Below are 18,862 nucleotides of genomic sequence, written 5' to 3'. Positions count from 1 at the left end.
CCTCGGTTACCTCCAGCTCCTTCCAGGCCCCCTCTGCAGTCCCAAGGTCTGATGTCCGAGCTACCAGCATCGTGCCCCCGCCAAAACGCGTCTGCGCCATGCCACGCCTCCGATAGCATGCCCCGCCTCCATCAGCGGGAAGCCCCGCCCCCTCCGCGAGAAGACACGCCTCCCTACCTGGCCCCACCCCCTCCGCGTTGGGGGCGTGGCCCTCCGCGTCCCCACTCCCGTAGCGTTCCCGCCCCAGAGCCGCCCCCCGCCGGCGGCCGGTGCGGAGCTGGGGGTGCGGCGCGGCGCCGTGCGGGCGGGGGGGGCCGCGGCCATGGTGGAGCGCGCAGACGAGGCGCCGCTGCTCTTCTGGGCCGAGGGCCCCGCCGTGTCGGCGCCGCCGCCCGCGGCCGAAGCGGACAGTGGCGGCGGCGGGCGGCGGCTCGGCGGCGGCTGGAGCGCGGGTCCGTGGGGCGACGCAGGGCCGGCGGAGGCGGCGGGGCCGCCGCGGGCGGAGGCGGAGGAGGACCAGATCGTGGCCGTCTTCGTGGTCACCTTCGACCCCCGCACGGGTGAGCGGCGCCGGGGGCGGGCGGGACGGGGCGCGGGGGACCGGGGCCTGCAATGGTCGGGCCTGGGCTCCCGGTGCCGCTGGCGTGAGATGGATCGGGGTCGGAGTGCCCGCGGCTTGCATCCCTCCTCCCGCGGGGACCGCTCCCCGCCCGCCGTCAGGGCAGCGTCGCCGGACCCCAGCGGAGAGCGGCCTGCGGGAGCCGGGCTGCACCTGCTCCCACGGGAGAGCGCTGCTTCCCGGCATTGCTGCCGGTCTCCCGTGCCCCGTCTGGCCTCCCGGGAGCGCCGTGCGGACTGGGGGGCCGTGGAGGTTTGGCCGAAAACGGAATATGAGGGGAGTTGCGTTTGGTCTCCATGTCGCCGAGAAGTTCTGACGGGAGGAAGGCGCCGCTGCTGGTGCCGCTCCGAGGAGAGCCGGTGAGCCGGGCAGGGGCGGGCGTAGGGCTGCCCCGCTGCGGGATACGGGACGGGGTTCCTGCGGCCGGTGCTGGGGCACCCCCTGTGCCCAGCACAGCGTCCAGGCCTCAGGCTGAGCCTCTGCCCGGCGCTGCCTTGGCGGCGCCAACCTGTTAGCAGCATTTCAAGAGCATCCTTCTGCCTCCGTGCTGTGGACCTGTCTGCACCTATGACAGTGGGCAGCGGTGATGGCAGGTGTAAATCTGCCCAGCACGCAGGGCATGATCCCCAGCAGCAACAGCTCGGCTATGTATTTCTTGGTGACCTGCGTGTTTAGAGGTTCGGCTCTGGTAGGATCTCTGGGACTCCTAGTGCTTTGGAGTGGAGTGATCCAGGGGGGCAGAGGAGACGGATGAGGGAATGTTTTTTCCACTTTTCACTGCCATATCCGTCTCCTTTGGCACTGTTGGACTTTGCTGTTACATCACTTCTTTTACTGATGGAGGTTATTAATTTCAAGCCTGCAAATCAGCATTTCAGAAAATAACTTTGTATTCTTAGTCTTGCAGCTCTAGCGGTATCAACAAGACAGGATATTCTGACACAGGTAGGAAGTAGCACCCACTTTGCATCTGTTAACACATGTACTGTGCTTAGGGGTCCTGAGACAGATCGTTGGGTCTTTCAGCTGCCTGGCACCAGCCTGGGGTGCAAAGGCATAGCTGAAAGTCTTGGTACAATCAGAGAGCTTAGGAAGTAGCTTGGGAGGTGCAGAAGCCCATTTGCATCTAGTTCTGGAAGTGAGCTCCTCTCTCCTCTGTAGACAGACACATTCTATGTAAATCCATAGCAAAAGTACTGGAGACAGGAAGGAGCTCTGTGAAGCATGGTGAGGTTCTTCTGTTGGAAGGGGGAGGTAGCAGACATCATGTTCACAAGAGGGTCCTGATAGTGAAGACTGAATCCTTGTCTTGAACTGAAAATCCCAAGGAGGTAGTGAAGAGAATGGCACCTCAGGTGCAATGTGCTGTCAGAAACGCACACTGCGAGATAGCATGGCTGCTGCGTCCTGAAACACCAAAGGGCTTTTGAGAAGTTACCCATTTCATACTGCACCATAGAGAGGCGTCTTCAGTCTAGAGGTCAGAGTTTCCTGACTCATTGAAATTAAAAATGAGATTGGATGTCATCTTTCCAACAGGAGATGGAAAGGGGAGGTGTTTCTCATAAGTATGCAAAACATGGAAGAGTCCGGATGACTGCAGCAACGGCAGGTTGTATTTCAATCTGAGAGCATATGCCTTCTACGAAATGGTGAGATTTTCTTGGTTGGCAGAAAGCTGAGCTTTCTCAGGAGTTTGTGTGAACCAGCTGTTGCTTTGAATGCAGTCCAGGGAAAGTTGGGAAACAACTCTTCTCACATCTGATGTGCAGTTAATGCTGGATGTCATCAGCCTTGGAGTAGTCTTGTCAAGTCCTGCAAGATTCAGCCTCCCACTGCTGCTCAGTGCTGATGCTGAATGTAAGGCGCGTGACAGGACTGTGAGGAACACACCAGCAAATGTCAACTCCACAGGTGGAGGGCAAAGTGCCCTATGGAGGATATAGACTCAGAAAAAAGATCTTGACGCTGCAGTGGTGTGGACTTGCTAGGATCAGAAAGAAGATATGGGAATTCCTGGGTCAACCACATCAGGTGGCTTGAAAGACTTCTGTAATGCTCATAACAGGATCTGGTCCTTGTGTGTGACTTAAAGGACATCATCCACTCAACGTCTGAGCTAGAAACCTGCTCGACCCTGCCCAAGCAAAGCACAGCAGACCTCCTTTGGTACGTTGCTCGGGCATGTGGAAGGCAGAATTTCTGCTGGTGGTTGGCAGGGTAGTTACGTCAGGTAATGTCTACTCAAGAACAGGTGAGCAGTTGCATGAGAGGTGTTTTACAGTAGAAGCATGAAGCGGTTACTACACTAATAAAAAATGTAACATCTTTCCTCCTAAATTTAGAAGGGCTTGAAGCAGACAAGCTCATTGTATGCAGTAGTTATGGGGTACCAGGCCATCATTACAGTTTTGTTGTCCCTGGGACTCTGTTGGTGCTTGTGTGAGTGGCCAAACATAAGAGCCAGAGGCAGCTTCTCAAACAGCGGTGCTGTCCTCAACTCCAACATGGTGAACCTTGTAGCACTTGAGAAGGAGCTCTTTGCACTGCTATTGAAAGGATGGCTGTTGCACTAATGCAGAAAGTGAACTGTAAATTAAGTGGAGAATTGTGGCAGCCCGGGAGCCAACCGTGCCATCTGCTCGTTGCTCCCTGCGCTTTGGCAGTCCGCTCCTTCAAGGAGCGACAAGTTGGGAATGCTCTGACGCTTGAAAAGGCGTGAGCGTGGAGTCTGTACAAACCACCTTAAAGAGCACGGTCACAAGGGGCTTTAACAAGGCTGCTGAATTTCCTAGTGAGAGTGTTCCCTTGGGCAGGTAGTAACAGAAGACCCAACGCGCTCTTGGGCAGCAATGGAGGTGTGGTAGGTGTGACTTACTTGGGATTAAGTTTGATCACGTCTGTTTTCCACGATTCATGCTTGTCTTGGGTAAAGCAAGCAAAAAAAAATAGAGTGATAAATTTTGCTTTGGGAAGGGGATAAAGAAAGATGAAGCAAAGTTTGTGGCCACATCTACTTTGTCAGATCAGAATAGTCTAAAAGAGGCTGCACCTTCTTAGCCCTTTTTCTGTGATGGAGATGATGATGGTCAGCCTTGCGGAGGTCCCACACAGTCTGCTGGCTTAAAGGGTGATGTGAGTAATGGAAGGAGATGAAAAGAGAAGGAAGAAATCCATTTTGCACCAGTGAACATGCAAATACTCTGTTTTTCTGTCCTGCATTTCTTCCATGCAGGCAATGGAGCCAGTGTGATGGCTACATCACACTTAGTGCTTCTTGTGTCCTGGCACAACATGGTAACATTTCACAGCTGCAGACCCTAAAGATCTTGGGCAACATCGAATGGTGAGGAGGGCCAGGTGATGACCAGCAAATGCTAGTGCCATCATCATTTCTGTAAGGATGTGAAAATCCAGGGGAGAGAAAATAGCAGAGGAAGAGGAAGAACATCCTTAGCTTTGCACATCAGATGCTGAGAGTGCTGGTTCTGACCTGGCCTGGAGCAGTGAGACAGCTCTCACAAGATCTCCAGATCTGCAGATTTGACTCTCAGCAAAACCTCTCGCCCACTCTTCAACACTCTAACTCTCACTTAGAAAGCTTCCCGTATACACAAGAGCTCCTTTCTGCGTGGGGAAGGGCAGTGCTTCCTGTTTTTCTACAACATTGCTCCCTTCTCTGGTTCCTCGCGCAGGCTGGCAATCACTATCACGTCTGGGTGAAGTCTCTCCTTTGTTTGCTCGACTGTTTCAGCAGGTCAACTCTCTTTTTTCTTTTTATCTCCATGTTTGTTCTCCAACTGCCACGTCGCCCGTACGTTCATAGGGCAAGGTGGTGTGAGGAACGGCCAGGAGCGCAGGTGTGGGTTGCTTCTTGTGTCAGCTCCCAGCGACAGATCCCAGAAAAAACAAAAGCTGTGTGATATGTGAACTGGTTTTGTGGTTACGCAGAGGATAAGGATCTGTTTGAAAGAGTCTTTCCATTTCCTACTGCTGCAGAACAGGCACTATTTGGACACATCCACTTTAACACTGCTGGAGTAGGTATTGCACCTGATGTAGTGTTTTGTGACTAAACAAAGTCAGTTTCCTTTGCTCGATGGTGCCCTTGCATATTGATCTGTTAATGTATAGGTAATGACCAATAAGTGATTCTCTGTTATGCAAGACTTAAAAGCGGATCTGGCCTTAACCACAGTTTTGTGGTTAAGAGGCAAGAGTCTTAAGAGTTGACCTCCTCAGCCTTTCAAGGAAGGGTCTTGCACCTTTAAAAAGAAAACCAAACACAGACACACACACAAAAAACCCCTTCAAACAACAAAAGTCAACATCTATATTTAATATACAAAACCAACAGGGGACCGGGCAGGCTGACATGATGTCACTGGCTTTCTCTGCCAGCCTTTCACACGCCTCAGAAGCGAAGACGCTTTACAGCAGAGCTCTGTGGTTTGGCGTGTGATTGCACAGAGCTGTGCTGGGGGTCACGAGGCTGCCACTGCTCCCCAGCCAGCCCGGCTCTGCGGGAGAGGTCCACTTGTGGGCTTAGAAGTGGTTAGTTGGATGCAAAACCCCTCCTGTTGCTGCACTTAATGCTGTTGGTTTTTTTGAAGTCCCTGCCGGGCAGGGCTGGGGGAGGTCTGCTGAATGCAGTATCTGTGTGAGAAGAAAAATAGCCTATTTAAATGTCAGTAGCTAAGCCCAACTCCTGTGTGAGAGTGCACGCATATACTTGTGCAGTATGAGTAATGGCACAACAGACAGGCTTCAGAAATGACGCTTCATATTTAAATATCTCTAAAAGTCTCAGCACAGCTGGGACGCTTACCCTAAAGGGCGGTGGAAGGACTGTACCAGTAGAAAGCGTCGTCATGGTGCATCTGCCATTGCATTATACTGAAGAATGTTTGTTTGCTTTGTTGTTAAAATGAAGTCACATTACTTCAAATGCCATTGCTATGGGCAGGCTGACAAGAGCAGGAACTCAGTGGGTAGACCTGGAGCACATGTGTGCACTGGGAGAGTCCAGATGAGCAGGTTTGGCTCTGAAGTGCTGCCATGGGAAAGCCAGATAAGTCCTCCTTTTTCGTCCATGGTGAACTTGCCAGCAGCAGGGCAGGACTTCATCAGCTTCAGGGACTTTTTGTGACTTCTCTGATACCATCTGTTCTAGGATCAGGCTCCTCTGGTGGCCTTTTCCACTGAACAACTGCATGCTTTCTGGCCGGGTTGGCAGGTGACAGACGTTTGCTAATCTTGATCTAGCTTGTAATTTATGTGCTTTTTTGTTTGGTTATTCTAGCATGCCCAAACATGTTGCAGTACTTGGATCACCTCAGCCTCCATATAAAGCTTCAGCTAACTCCTCCTATCCTAATCTACACGTGAGAGGTTCCAGGGAGAAGCAGTGATGATTGGGATCCTGGGTTAGGGGCTCCTGTTTGACCCGCCCTGCCAAGCATAGCCAAAGGAGGATGTTGAGGGTAGTATGAGCTCTCACAGAAACTCATCCTAAAAAGCAGCAGTTTATATTCTGGGTTCTTTCTATACTGGATACTTATGTCGACAGCCTGAATGGAACAGCATTAATACCATAGCTCATCCACTGTCAGCTAAAATTGTAGGTGTTCTGTGATTAACTGTATAAACCTACAAAATAGCACTAGCGTCAGAAACGGCTCCAGAAGTTCTGCAATATCTGGGTGTTGTGCTGCAACAAGTAATATTTGCAAGAGATATGTGGAGTACAGTATGTCACCTACTGTCTGTGACAATTTAGGAGTTCCAGAGTTGTGTTAGTGTACTGTAACTGGCATCCCAGTGATGCAGAAGCAATAACTTGCGGTTGCTGGTGTTTTCTCTTTAGAAGTGAGTGCTGTGTCCAAGTTTACCCAAATAAATTTGCTTCTCTGCAGGCAACATGGTGGAGTGGTGTTTGCCCCAAGATATTGATTTGGAAGGCGTGGAATTCAAATCCATGGCAAGCGGGTCTCACAAAATCCAGTCAGATTTCATGTGAGTATGTCTGAGCTATATTATTTCTCTTAGCTATACGTTTACACCACCATCCCTTAATTCAGAACATTCAAGAAAAATACCACCCATGAAGTGAAGTTCCTGTATAAATGTGCTGCTAAACTGTACCTAGTTGAGCCAAAGATACTCTTCAGATACTCTCAACATCATGTCGAGTACCAGCAAGCTGTGTGGGATCTGCTGTGTGACAGCTTTGGTTGTGGAGGTCAACTGGTGAATGGGGCAGGCCAGCTTCTCAGTGGTGTGTAAATTTTAATGTGTTTTGGGTAGATCATAACTGTACTGCCACTATTGGAACTGTCATCAGAGGCCTATGGGGAAGGGGAAAGAATGGCAGAACTGAAATGGGAAGGGTTTAAAAGGCACTGGAGTTAGAAAAAGATTCTTAATTCTGGCAATGCTTTTGGATCCTTTAAATGTTGTGATAAACAGGTTCCAGTATAAGTTGGGGAACGACCTATTAGAAAGCAGTGCAGGGGAAAGGGACCTGGGGGTCCTGGTGGACAGCAGGATGACCATGAGCCAGCACTGTGCCCTTGTGGCCACAAGACCAATGGCATCCTGGGGTGTATTAGAAGGGGGGTGGTTAGTAGGTCGAGAGAGGTTCTCCTTCCTCTCTACTCTACCCTGGTGAGACCACACCTGGAATATTGTGTCCAGTTCTGGGCCCCTCAGTTCAAGAAGGACAGGGAACTGCTGGAGAGAGTCCAGTGTAGGGCAACAAAGATGATTAAAGGAGTGGAACATCTCCCTCATGAGGAAAGGCTGAGGGAGCTGGGGCTCTTTAGCTTGGAGAAGAGGAGACTGAGGGGCGATCGTATATGTAAAAGCTGAGTGTCATAAGGATGGAGCCAGGCTCTTCCTGGTGACAACCAATGGTAGGACAAGGGGTAATGGGTTCAAACTGGAACACAAGAGGTTCCACTTAAATTTGAAAAGAAACTTGTTCTCAGTAAGGGTAACAGAACAGTGGAACAGGCTGCCCAGGGAGGTTGTGGAGTCTCCTACTCTGGAGACATTCAAAACCCACCTGGACACCTTCCTGTGTAACCTCATCTAGGTGTTCCTGCTCCAGCAGGAGGATTGGACTAGATGATCTTTCGAGGTCCCTTCCAATCCCTAACATTCTGTGATTCTGTGTAAACAGTCCTTGCACACTTTCTTCTTTGCTAGCTCCTTCCTTCAGTGGAAAGACAGAAAGGAATTTTCTGCGTTCCCATCGTTTTATACCCAGTGTTGCAATGTAGCAATATTTTGCAATGAATTGCAGTGTCACAGTTCCTTTTGGTCAGGAATAACAGTTACTTTCTCAAAGGCCCATGAACTCACCCTTGCACTCAGCTAGAGTATGCCTGCATGCGCTGGCACCCAAAATATGACTAGGTAGCTAGACTATACTCACAACTTCATGCACTGCAGGCTCTTCTTTGGAAGAAGGGTGCTGTATTAACTGGGCTCTGCATCTTCTCTAAGTCTTTCTTCCAAGTTCTTTTATTACCTGTGTTCCTTGCAAGCCTGTGAAATGGCCGTGAGGGGCTTTAGTGGTAGAGGCACTGGGAACTTTTCCCTTGAATGTTCTGTCTCATTCCTGAGAAGGTTAGGACACTTGAGGCCTGCCCTCAGCCCTTCAGGTAGCAGGGTGTGATTTCAGAGGGTTCCCTAAAGAAGGAACTGTGTTCCTAAATCAGTATTTTTGGTGGTCAGTTACCTTTAATTATTCCCCTTGCCTCTTTTTAACATTAACCTTTCTCTCATGTTTGTCCCCAGTTATTTCCGGAAAGGGCTCTGTTTTGGTCTGGCTTGCTTTGCCAACATGCCCGTGGAGAGTGAGTTAGAGCGTGGTGCCCGCATGAAGTCCGTGGGGATTCTCTCCCCCTCCTACACCCTGCTGTATAGGTACATGCACTTCCTGGAGAACCAGGTCAGGTAAGTTCCCTTGGGAATAGAACCGGCCACTCCCTGTCTGGGAGAGGTAACATTGCCTTAATGGAGAGCGGTTGTAGGTGTAAGAATTTGGCTACAATGCTGAGCTATGATTTCCTTGCATGACCGCTTCTCCAGAAAAAGTTATGGGTTCAGAATGGGAAGAAAACAAGGAACTGATTAGGAGTAGTCTGTTCATTGCGAACAGGCTTGTCAAATGCAATTCAAACCATACTTATTTTGTGGGGACAGAAGTGTCATGGGGAGAGTTGAGAGGACAAGAAGTTCTCCTTTTCTCCTTCTGAAAATCATTTTACTAAGGGCTCACAAAAGGCTTCTAAACCGATGATGGTGATCTTGTCTAGGTGTGTGCCTCAGCTCCGTTGAGTGGGGCTGGCAGGGAAAATGGTGATGGTAGAAGGGAAACCTCTTCTTACCTGGGCATATTTTAAAACAGGATCAGTCCTCTGCATACCTCAGCTCGCTGTCTGCCCATGTTCTCTGCCGGCACTGAAAGCTGGTGTAACTCTGACGCTTCGGCTGCCCTCCAGGATAAGTCTGTGCAACCAAGGCACCCTGGGCACTTTTGCCAGCTGGGAAAGCAGATGCTGGCTGGGGGCAAGGCACTAAATAAGTCTGGAAACACTACAGATCTGGCTTTTCCTTTCTTTTCCAGACACCAGCTGGAGATGCCAGGGCACTACTCCCATCTAGAGGCGTTCTATGACGACAAGAAAGGAGTTCTCCCTGATAGCAAGGGCACCCCCACCTCTCAGCAACCTGTCCACTGGCTGCCATCCATCCACAGATACATGTACCCAGAGATGAAGGTGAGGCAGGTGCTCTGAGGCTTGCAGGAATGTGCAGTGTGCTGCTGCTCCTTGCTGATGTCTCATACTTCTTTATATAAGCAGCCACTCCAGCGCTTTGTAAGCTGTTTTAGATAAATTTTGTTACTTGGACTGTTACAAGCTGCAGTTCTCTGTCGCTGTGTGCTGGTCTTGCTGCCACATTTAGACTGAGCATCTGTGCATGTGTCCCTGTTTCACCTCTGAGCCGTTTTCTTCCCTTTCCCTCCACCTGCAGATCACACACCCTGCTGGCTGTATGTCTCAGTTCATCAAATTCTTTGGTGAGCAGATCCTCGTCCTCTGGAAGTTTGCCCTGCTGCGCAAGCGCATATTAATATTTTCACCGCCCCCAGTTGGAGTTGTCTGCTATAGAGGTATGTTTCCAGGGACACCCCAGAGCTCTGATGTAGTAGGCTGAAGCACTACAGAAATGCCTGTGGGTACCAAAGGGATAGACATCATGTAGGTCTTCAAAATCTATTGTAACCGTTCCTTGTGAAGACACCATTCAGCCTGCATTTACCCATTTCCTACAAAAAGCTTTTCTTCAGGCCTTTTGGGTAAGGACATACCTGGCGCTGTCAAATATAGTTCCTGTCAACACAGGAAAACATGAGTGCTGAATGAATTTGTGGAATCTGGAACAGGGGGGGTCCCCATGGGATAAATGATTATTTCCTGTCCAAACCAGGATGACCCCACTTGGGAGGTTCTGGTGGTCAGAGGCATTTCAAAGCTCTCACCTTTGTTTTCATAGAGGCGTGTGAGAGAACTGGGTAAGCCGGGCTCAGAACAACCTTGAGAGAATGCGGAAAGCATCTCAGGATGTACTTCTCTTGTCCACAGTGTACTGCTGCTGTTGCCTTGCCAATGTTTCTCTGCCTGGTCTTGGAGGAACTGTCCCAGAGTCCAAACCATTCTTTTATGTGAATGTGGCAGACATAGAAATGCTGGAGACGGAAGTATCATATGTGGCCTGTAAGTATGATGGATTGGGCGTGACATTTTTAGCTTCAGGCTGCAAAATGTCTTGAGGCACCAGACTGTGGAATGAAACTGAGAAATAGGATGTGCACGGAATGGCTAACTATGAAAACAGGAGAGAACAGTTGGTCTGCTGGGAAAGCAACATGCTGCTCTGAAAAATCTTTTCTGGTTTTGACAGGTACAACAGAAAAGATCTTTGAGGAGAAACGGGATCTCTATGATGTCTATGTGGACAACCAGAATGTGAAGACACATCATGAACATCTGCAACCACTCCTGAAAATTAACAATGCTGACAAGGAGAAGTACCGACGGCTCAATGACCAGAGGTAATAACAGATGTCTGGGTGGTCCTGGTCCTGATAGGAGAGCAGTGCAATGTGGAATAAAGAGGACACTACCCATTTGTACTTTTTCTTCTTGTCTTAGTGTTTTCCAAGTTTCCCACTGCTTCAGCTCATCTCTTTGAGATTCTGATTCCACTGTAGCTGACTGTTATGACTGGGCACTCTGCACACGTGCGTTCCCTAACTTATGATTACTCTGCCAGTGGGCTGATGGAGCAGATAGAAGGCAGGAAGAGAAGAGGTTGTGACTCACCGTTGGTTCACCACTGATCAGTACCAGAACTGAAAACAGAGCCTGATTTCTAGCCCAGTGCCTTATAAAGACTACTCTGTTGCCTCGGACATTGGGACAACAGTGTTAGTCTGATTGGTCTCCAAGAAATGGATGTGAAAATTTAGTTGTAATCCTTGTCTAACAATGCTTTGAGGTTCACTGTAAGTATGTGCATTTAATCTGTCTCCCTTCTCTCAGGCAGATGTTAATGTATTCTCAAGAAGTGGGTGAGGATTGTAGCTCCTGTGAAGAGGACCTTTTCATCTTGTGAGTGGCTACCTCTAATACTTAGTTGAACACTGTTAGGTTTAGGGACCCTCTTTCACTGATTTCATGTTGCACTGGTTTCGCATATTATGAAACATTGTGGTTAACGTAATTCCATAGTCAGCTCTCTTCTGCTAGGGATCCAAGAACCAAACTGGGTCTTCCTCTTCAGATTATCTTCCTTTCAATTTGAGAAGCCAAACACAGCCATATTAGTCTCCACTGGGGTCTCTTAAGTGCTGGGAGGGAGAAGGGAGTTCTAAAAACACAATTAGAAATGCAAGCATCCCCTCCCATTTTTGGAAAACATAAGCACTTTTCATGCCAGCACATTTGGCTCAGGCAAGGATGTCTGTGGGAAGCAGGCACTGTACCATGCAGGGGGAGGTAGAGTGTGAAGATAAGACCTGCATGTGAAGGATTGGCCCATTGATGTCCCTGCCTTTGTACTTGGCAAGCAGAGGAACCAGAACTGGGTGTAAAGCATGAGGTATGGAACCTCTGCCACCTTCACTGCCTGTTGCTGTTGTTCACAGTCTGCAGCAGGTGAGAAGGAGTGGGATGGAACAGTGGGAAGGGCTGTCAGGGCAGAGCTCTCAGTGTTGAGCTGCACAGACGTAGTCAGAGCTCTTCCTGAACAGCCTTGCCTGTTCCTGGGAGAGCACTAGGTAAGAAGTAGCTCTCACTGCTGCGTTCTGTGCCAGCAATGGGGACTTTATTTACCTGGTGGCTTACCAGATGGATGATGACACTGTTTCCTCCTTCACATTATGGGAGCTATAGGTCTGATGTACTCACTTGGTTACCACAAAGTACACATTATCTGATAACGTGGCATGCTTCTGAAGAGCGAAACACCTGCCATAAATCAGGCAGACAAGCACCACTGTATGTTGAAGGTTACTGCTTTCTCTCTTTATTCTGAGTCATCCCTAGAGCGGATGGAAAACTACTACGATGTCACCTAAGAATGTGGGATCTGTGATTAAAGGGGGTTACATGCAGTTCTGGGGCTCTGCTGCCTGTTTGGTAAATTTGCTATCTTTTGGGGGCTCCAATGCCATCAACTTAGCTGATTTTATCCTATAGGTTTTTCATGGAGCAGAACAACCGTATATTTCAGACGCTGATGGAGGTGTCGGCCAGCCAGGACAAGACATTGACAGCTGACCACGCACGAGGCATGGGCCTGGATCCCCAAGGGGATCGAAGTTTCCTTATGGACCTGCTGGAAGTGTATGGCATTGATGTTATGCTAGTCATTGACAACCCCTGCTGCACCTAAACCAAGGGCAAGAGAGACAGGGAGCCAAGATCCACTTTTTAAAGACTACCAGACATTGCTTAGGAGGATCACTGGAACTCACCACAGCCACTGGACGGATCTTGTTTTATTTAATAACTTTATATGGAGAGTATTTATAATTTTAAAACAAAATGTGATTTTTATTTTTTCCCCCTCAACGTCTCAATGAGTACCTCCTCCAGGCTTTTTGTTTGTTATTGTCTCCCATTCTTTTGTGGTTTTGTTTTGTTTAGATAGGACCAGTGGCATCCTCACTGTTGCCAGTGATGGCTAGGTTTTTGCCTAAGCTGGATACCTGAGGGCTGAAGACTTCAGGAAAGCACTTTGTCTGGATGGGGACCAGTGTGAAAAGCTGTAACTGAGCCCTCAAGACTTGACTGGAAAACCCTCCTATCATCCCCTCTTCCACTTGGGGACTGAAGAGAGCTTCATAAAACATTTCCTGTCCTACCATGTTTATTGGTGGGGACGGTTAAACCAATGATAAGAAAAAGGACTCCTTTAAACACCTCTCACCCAGCTTTTAGCAGCTGAATTGGAATGGCAGAAGCAAGTCTGGGATGAGGGGGTGCTACAGGATCTTCTATGACTTTACTTACCAGAGTGGCATGGTTTCACTTCCAGCATTTGAGGTGGTATAAACTGGCAAAGACTATACCTGCCTATTTCATAGCTGGAGAAGAGCACTGTCTATGCTTAATCCATTCCTTCTACATCCTCTGGTTTTCAGTTGCATCACACCTGCTGCTTCGGTTCAAAATCTTCAAACCAGCAAGACGGTTTCCCATTTAACAGGGACCAACATCACTGAGCCACCTTGCAGTTGTCATGCTCTCCAGTCTCAGCTCAGATGGCGCTGGGCAGGACTGGGTTGAATAAGTATGCTCGAACTAATGTCCCTAGCTCTTCCTTTGTAGCAGATGGTGCTTGTCACTCCTTTGCTTTAACATTGTCTGCTGATCTTCCTTTTGTCGCGCAGCCTTCAGCACTGCCTGCCACTGTCCTTGGCTTTATGTGAGACAAGAGAGCAGTACGTGACCTTTCAGCTGGAACAGCTTTGCAGTTCGCAGGGGGTTCCCTTAGCCTTAGGGGTTCTTAACTGGCACAGCTGCTAGAAGCAATGTCTAACAGCAAGCATTTCTTTTTTATTTCCCTGAGCAGAAAAGCTGTAGTACCACATGAACAGTGTTTCTCATTCTTGTGCTGTGGGAAGAACAGGATTCAGTTCATGCAGGGCCAGTGGTTCCCTCCAGGACAGCTATCCCTGTAAGAGTAATCCAGGAACAGTACTGTGGGTTCTTGGTGTGACATATCGCTTTGCCCAAAATCCTTCAGCCAGTAGTAGCATCAGGCTTAAGCTAACTGTTCTTCCTGAACTGTGGCTACAGGTAATTATCTGTTGCTTCTACCATAATAGACTTCAGCACCCTTGGAGCTTTTTTGCAGTTCATAGAAATACAAACTGTAGCTGATGTACCCGTTTAGCCTGGCATTTTATAGGATGAGACAAGAGCCTCAACCACCAAACTCTCACCCACTAATTCTTTTTAAAACAGGTGAAGCAAACATTCTCGAAGTAGACACTCTGTGGATTGTCTCCCTCTGGAAGGAAGGAGACTGGCATATCCTCTTTTTCCTTGAAGGCTGTGTGCAGCAAAGGAGTAATTTTACTTGCTATGGATCCAGAGGCTTTAGTGAGGTGTGGGATCAGGGGCCTCACAAGGCTTCTTGCACAGTTTATTGGTATGAGCTTCAGTGTATTATGTTCTTGTGGTCTGGCTGTCTCTGAGCGGTTCCTCCCTTGCCTGCTTTTTCAGGGCTTTGGATGTTTTTGTACAGGAGAAAACGCTGCTGATTACATTGCCAGTTGCTCACAACTGTAACATAATCATCCTTAAATGTTTAGGGGAAAAATGAAGAAAGAGGAAGAAAATGGAGCTCAATATCACATAATTGGAAAGACCAGTCTCTTAAGGAAAGACTTTGATTTTAAATTGACACCTCTAACATATAAGTGGCCTGCAATCTCCATTCTTTTTTCCTCATTTCTACTTTAGGTTTAACATGCTGTTTGCAGTGAAGATCCTCAAGGAAGTATAGCTGGCACTTAACTTCCTTCAGATATAAAAAAAGGAACTGAAACTGGTCTCTAGCAATTCTTCCTCTCACTTTCTTAAAGGCTTGCTACATAGTTTAGCTGTGGTCAGCTGTAAATGACTTTCTGTTTTCTTTGATGTCAGTAGTTCTGCTGAACTAAATAGGAACAAATCTTTAGTTTGTTGCTGAAATTTTACAGCCTTTGCAGTCACCTTGCATTGGTGTGCTACATTCACAAGCTGTCAGAACATCAGGTCTACTAGATAACGCTGCTAGAGCCCAGCAACCAGAACCTCCTGAGATTACTATTTGACATTTATTAAACCCTTGCTTTTCAGGAACTAGGTTTTCAGTTGCAAGCAGTAGCATGGGTGCAGAAGCATCAAAGCAAGCAGATTACTGTAAAAGTAGCATCCATGCTACTTCCCAGCTGGATGGCTACAGCCTATTTTGCTCTTCCTTGTAATTTTGCTTCTTTACAGCCTCTCTTGGCAGGTGACTGCTACAAGAGTCAGGAATTTGCCAGACAGAAAACAGAACAAAAAGACTTACGTGTCCTAACCTTTTTTGATTCACTGCAAAAGGACTTTCCACTTGCACTCTCCTTTTCTAATAGACACTACTTTTGTTGTTATCACATGTGGAAAATCCTTGATAAATGGGTAATACAAATAGCCACAGCTTGGGCCATGAAGGCTTGATCAGCAGGCATTTTCTGTGTGGAACCAACTTCACTGAATCTTGCCTTTCCAGGAGATGATAACATAATTCAAGGTAAAAGAACTAAGTACAGACATTTACTAGTTGCTTTTTTCAATACTAGCAGCTGGAACACAGGCAGTTAGTTGGTGTATTTTGAATTAAAGAAGGGAGGAAAGTGTGGCATAAGGTAGGAGATTGCTGATTACTGTGAAACCCTCTTCTGTGTTTGAAGTACTTTGCCATTACAGTGGTGCCTTTAATTTCTTTGGTGTGATACCTCTGGTCAGTTGCTTGTGATCAGAGCCCAGGCTGAATGGTGGTTACAGTAACCAGGTATGTCCTGTGCCCTGGTAGACAAAATCTGGGATGTTCCTCTCTAACACCCAAGTCATAGTACAGCTATTGGAGGTTCTCAGTTGGTACTTGTTTGAGTTTAGGAAGGAGAGTAAGAGCTTCATAGCTGCATCTTAACACAACTGGCACTTGAAATGTATGATCAAGTAATGAATTACTATTATTTGTACAATCTGGATTGGAGGGTAAAACCTGAGAAATAGAAGCTAGGTTTTTCAATCTGAACAAAGGATACCCTGCCAAACACTTAAATCATGCAGAAGTCTTCTCACTGCAAGGTTAGGCCAAGCTGCATAGAGACAAATACAATGAAAACTGTAATGGATACTAGGAGAAGGGACTTTTACTGAAGAGTTCAGATTTGTTTCAAGACATGCTAATATCTTCTTTTCTAGCATATACGAAGTAGTTACTCTCATGTATGTTAGAGCTAGTGGTCATGGCTGTCACAGGAGAAGAGCTCACCTATCCAGCATCCTTACGGGCAGAAGAAAGTTCCATCACATTCTCAAGAGAAAGCAGCTTACTCTATTCTGTAAAGCAGTGTTACTGTGATACTTCTTCCATTTTAAGATTAATGGGCAAAAAAGCAAGAAGTGGCCCCCTTGGTGACAGGCTATGCAAGGGACAGGCATGCTTTGCTCTGGGAGGGGGAAAGGTGGTAGTTTCTGGAATAAGAGGGCAAAAGCACTCTCCACTGCTGCAAAAGTTTAGGCACAAAGCATGTGTACTAACCCAAATTCTCTCCTCATAGCTCTTCTAAGTTACTTGCAGTCTCCTTTCGTGTCCCCACCATCCAAGCTAGTGGCCTAGTGATTATGGGAGAAGACAACACAAATGTCTTTTGTGAGGGAGTGGAACGTACTGACTTAACAGAATGATATGTCTGTCTAAAACAGGGTACAAAATGCCTGTGAACCAGAATTTCAGGTCTTGGTTAATGCAACATGCCATTCAAATGGGAATGTTTAATTGTGGTTAAAATAAACAGGTGCCTTGGGCTGGTCCATCATTAGGCTGTTATCCTTTTTATTTATGTTACAGTATTTTCAGTTCTTCTAGAAAGGACTGGAAGTTGAAGCCAGGATAAGTGTTTTCACGAGTGGGACCTGGGATTCTACTCCTCTTTCCTGTCTTTATAGTTTGTATACAAAGAAAGTTGTCTGTCTTGCTGTCAGACAGAAACATGAGAAGTCCATTCCTCAACACCATAGGCAACGGGTTCAGTGTATGTAATAGTTCCCTCACATCTCCCCTCAGAATGTTGCAATTCAGAGGTCTAGAACCGCCCCATAATGGGAGACCTCTGAACTGTAGAAGAAGGGGAAAACTTACTTGATTGGTATTTATACAAGCTACTCAACCTCTGCCGATATGAACACACTAATAGCAGCTTGTGTCTCAGATGATCCTTGGTATTTCAGCATCATAACAGCATTAACAGCACCAATTCTGAAGGGAGCTCTTGGTTACCCTCAAGCAAGGAATCACATTGCAATGGGAGCCCTGTGTCTGATACTGTGGAAGAGAATCCATTATATTGCCTGTAAAATTGTGCAGATGAATCAGAAGTTAGTGCCCATCATCTCACCCCTTGCAGCAGGCTGGTTGTAGTTCTTACACCTCTGATGTTGTTTGCATCTTGCAGATGTGTGGTTGTTCCCATAGGCCTGTGGCTGCGTAGAGAAACTGCTTACTAAAAAACATGGGTATTTATTAATACAATTAAAGCTTACCTTTTTGAAATGGCTGCTGCCTTGTGTTTCCTGCCACTTGAGGAAAAACAAAACTAAACACAAAAACATTGCTGATTTTATTACAGAAGCATCAGCTTGAGCAAAAACTCAGTTGGTGAGAACTGCCCCTGACTCTGAATGAGCCAGCGGCTGCAGAGCAATATTCTAGGTGTCTCTGTGGCAAGCAAAAAGAGCAGAGCACAGCCAACATGTTCTTGGACAGTGACCCAGGGCGACACTGGGCACTCTTAACTGCTGCTGATCAAAAGAAAGACAGCACAACACAGGCCCTATCACCAGCGTAACTATAAAAAAGGACTAGCAGGCTTCCACTCCCCTGGATCTTAGCCAAGACATGGATGAGAGCTTGCCTCAAGAGCTTAGGTGATGAAGTTTATCCACACTATAGTCAAGGGAAGGGCAGCATTCAGTTTGGTTCCAGCATCATGCAGAAAACCACTCTACTTCCCCTTTCAAAGCATTTTGTCTTCAGCAAGTCTCCAGCAGAGGATGCTGTAGCAGCAGCAGCCAGGATGCCGTCTTTAACAGAGCTGCTCTAAGTCAATCCACTAATGTCCTTGTTTCAATTACACCAAAGAATCAACAGATTAACTTAGACTAGATGACAGTGTAACACAGGAACTACGTACAACCAACCATCACATCAGAAAAATAAGCTTTTTTTTTCCCAGTAAGCAAGGCAGTCATGTGCACTTCTAAGTTATAATAAGAAGGGCAGCAGATAACCTTGCCTAAGTCAATAACATTTCCTTTCAGCAATTAAAGTGAAGCCATAAACAAAAGCTCAGAAAAGCAACAAAACTAATTAAGGTACTGAGGCTCAAGGGGATGTAGGTTGCATAAGAAGTAGTGAGCACTGTTTACATTCGAGAAGAGCAACCAGACACAATGAGTAATAAAGTTATTTGGATGCCCTTATTTGTGCTATACTACTACAGGAATAAAAGGCATACTTACAAAAAAGACTCATTTGGCTTGTTAAAGAGTCTTTCCACATGTACTTCATAGAGCTTTGAGTCGATGACATTTTCCAAATGACCAAAGGAATGTATCTCTACTATACTATACTATGTATCTCTACTATATGATTAACTAGAACTCTGTGCTATTGAATCTGGCAGGATGAAAAAAAAAAAAAAAACAAACCCACGACAAATAACCAAATATATGTGGGGAATTTTTAAACTTCCTCTGAAGCTTTGTATCACTGATCTGCAATTTATTTTGTGACAGAGTAGATAATCAACCACCTGTTTTAATGTGGTAATTCCCACATTTCATGGACTTCCTTAGCGTTATTCTCCCCAAATATTTTTTTTCCAAGATCACAGGTTTTGTGAGA

General features: G+C 47.1%; 1 protein-coding gene across 3 annotated transcripts; it reads left to right on the top strand.

Annotated features, from left to right (window-relative positions):
• The first annotated feature begins 291 nt into the window (after positions 1–291).
• Positions 292–17,509, top strand: DENND11 (DENN domain containing 11). 3 transcript variants are annotated; one of them, XM_065839930.2, is made up of 9 exons: positions 296–560; positions 6,535–6,634; positions 8,423–8,581; positions 9,255–9,408; positions 9,665–9,803; positions 10,276–10,407; positions 10,595–10,745; positions 11,236–11,304; positions 12,394–17,509. In XM_065839930.2, exons 1-9 carry the CDS (start codon positions 323–325, stop codon positions 12,587–12,589), a joined length of 1,338 nt encoding a protein of 445 aa, XP_065696002.1. In that variant the 5' UTR covers positions 296–322; the 3' UTR covers positions 12,590–17,509. The 3 variants fall into 3 exon arrangements, with proteins under 3 accessions (XP_071654517.1, XP_065696002.1, XP_071654506.1); XM_071798405.1 differs by lacking the exon at positions 296–560 and adding an exon at positions 633–978; XM_071798416.1 differs by lacking the exon at positions 12,394–17,509 and having other exon boundaries at positions 292–560; positions 11,240–11,304.
• Positions 17,510–18,862: the final 1,353 nt, after the last annotated feature.

The sequence above is a fragment of the Patagioenas fasciata genome, chromosome 1 (genome assembly GCF_037038585.1).
Source record: "Patagioenas fasciata isolate bPatFas1 chromosome 1, bPatFas1.hap1, whole genome shotgun sequence".
Lineage (NCBI taxonomy): Eukaryota > Metazoa > Chordata > Aves > Columbiformes > Columbidae > Patagioenas > Patagioenas fasciata.
This window is presented reverse-complemented; position numbering and strand designations above follow the sequence as displayed.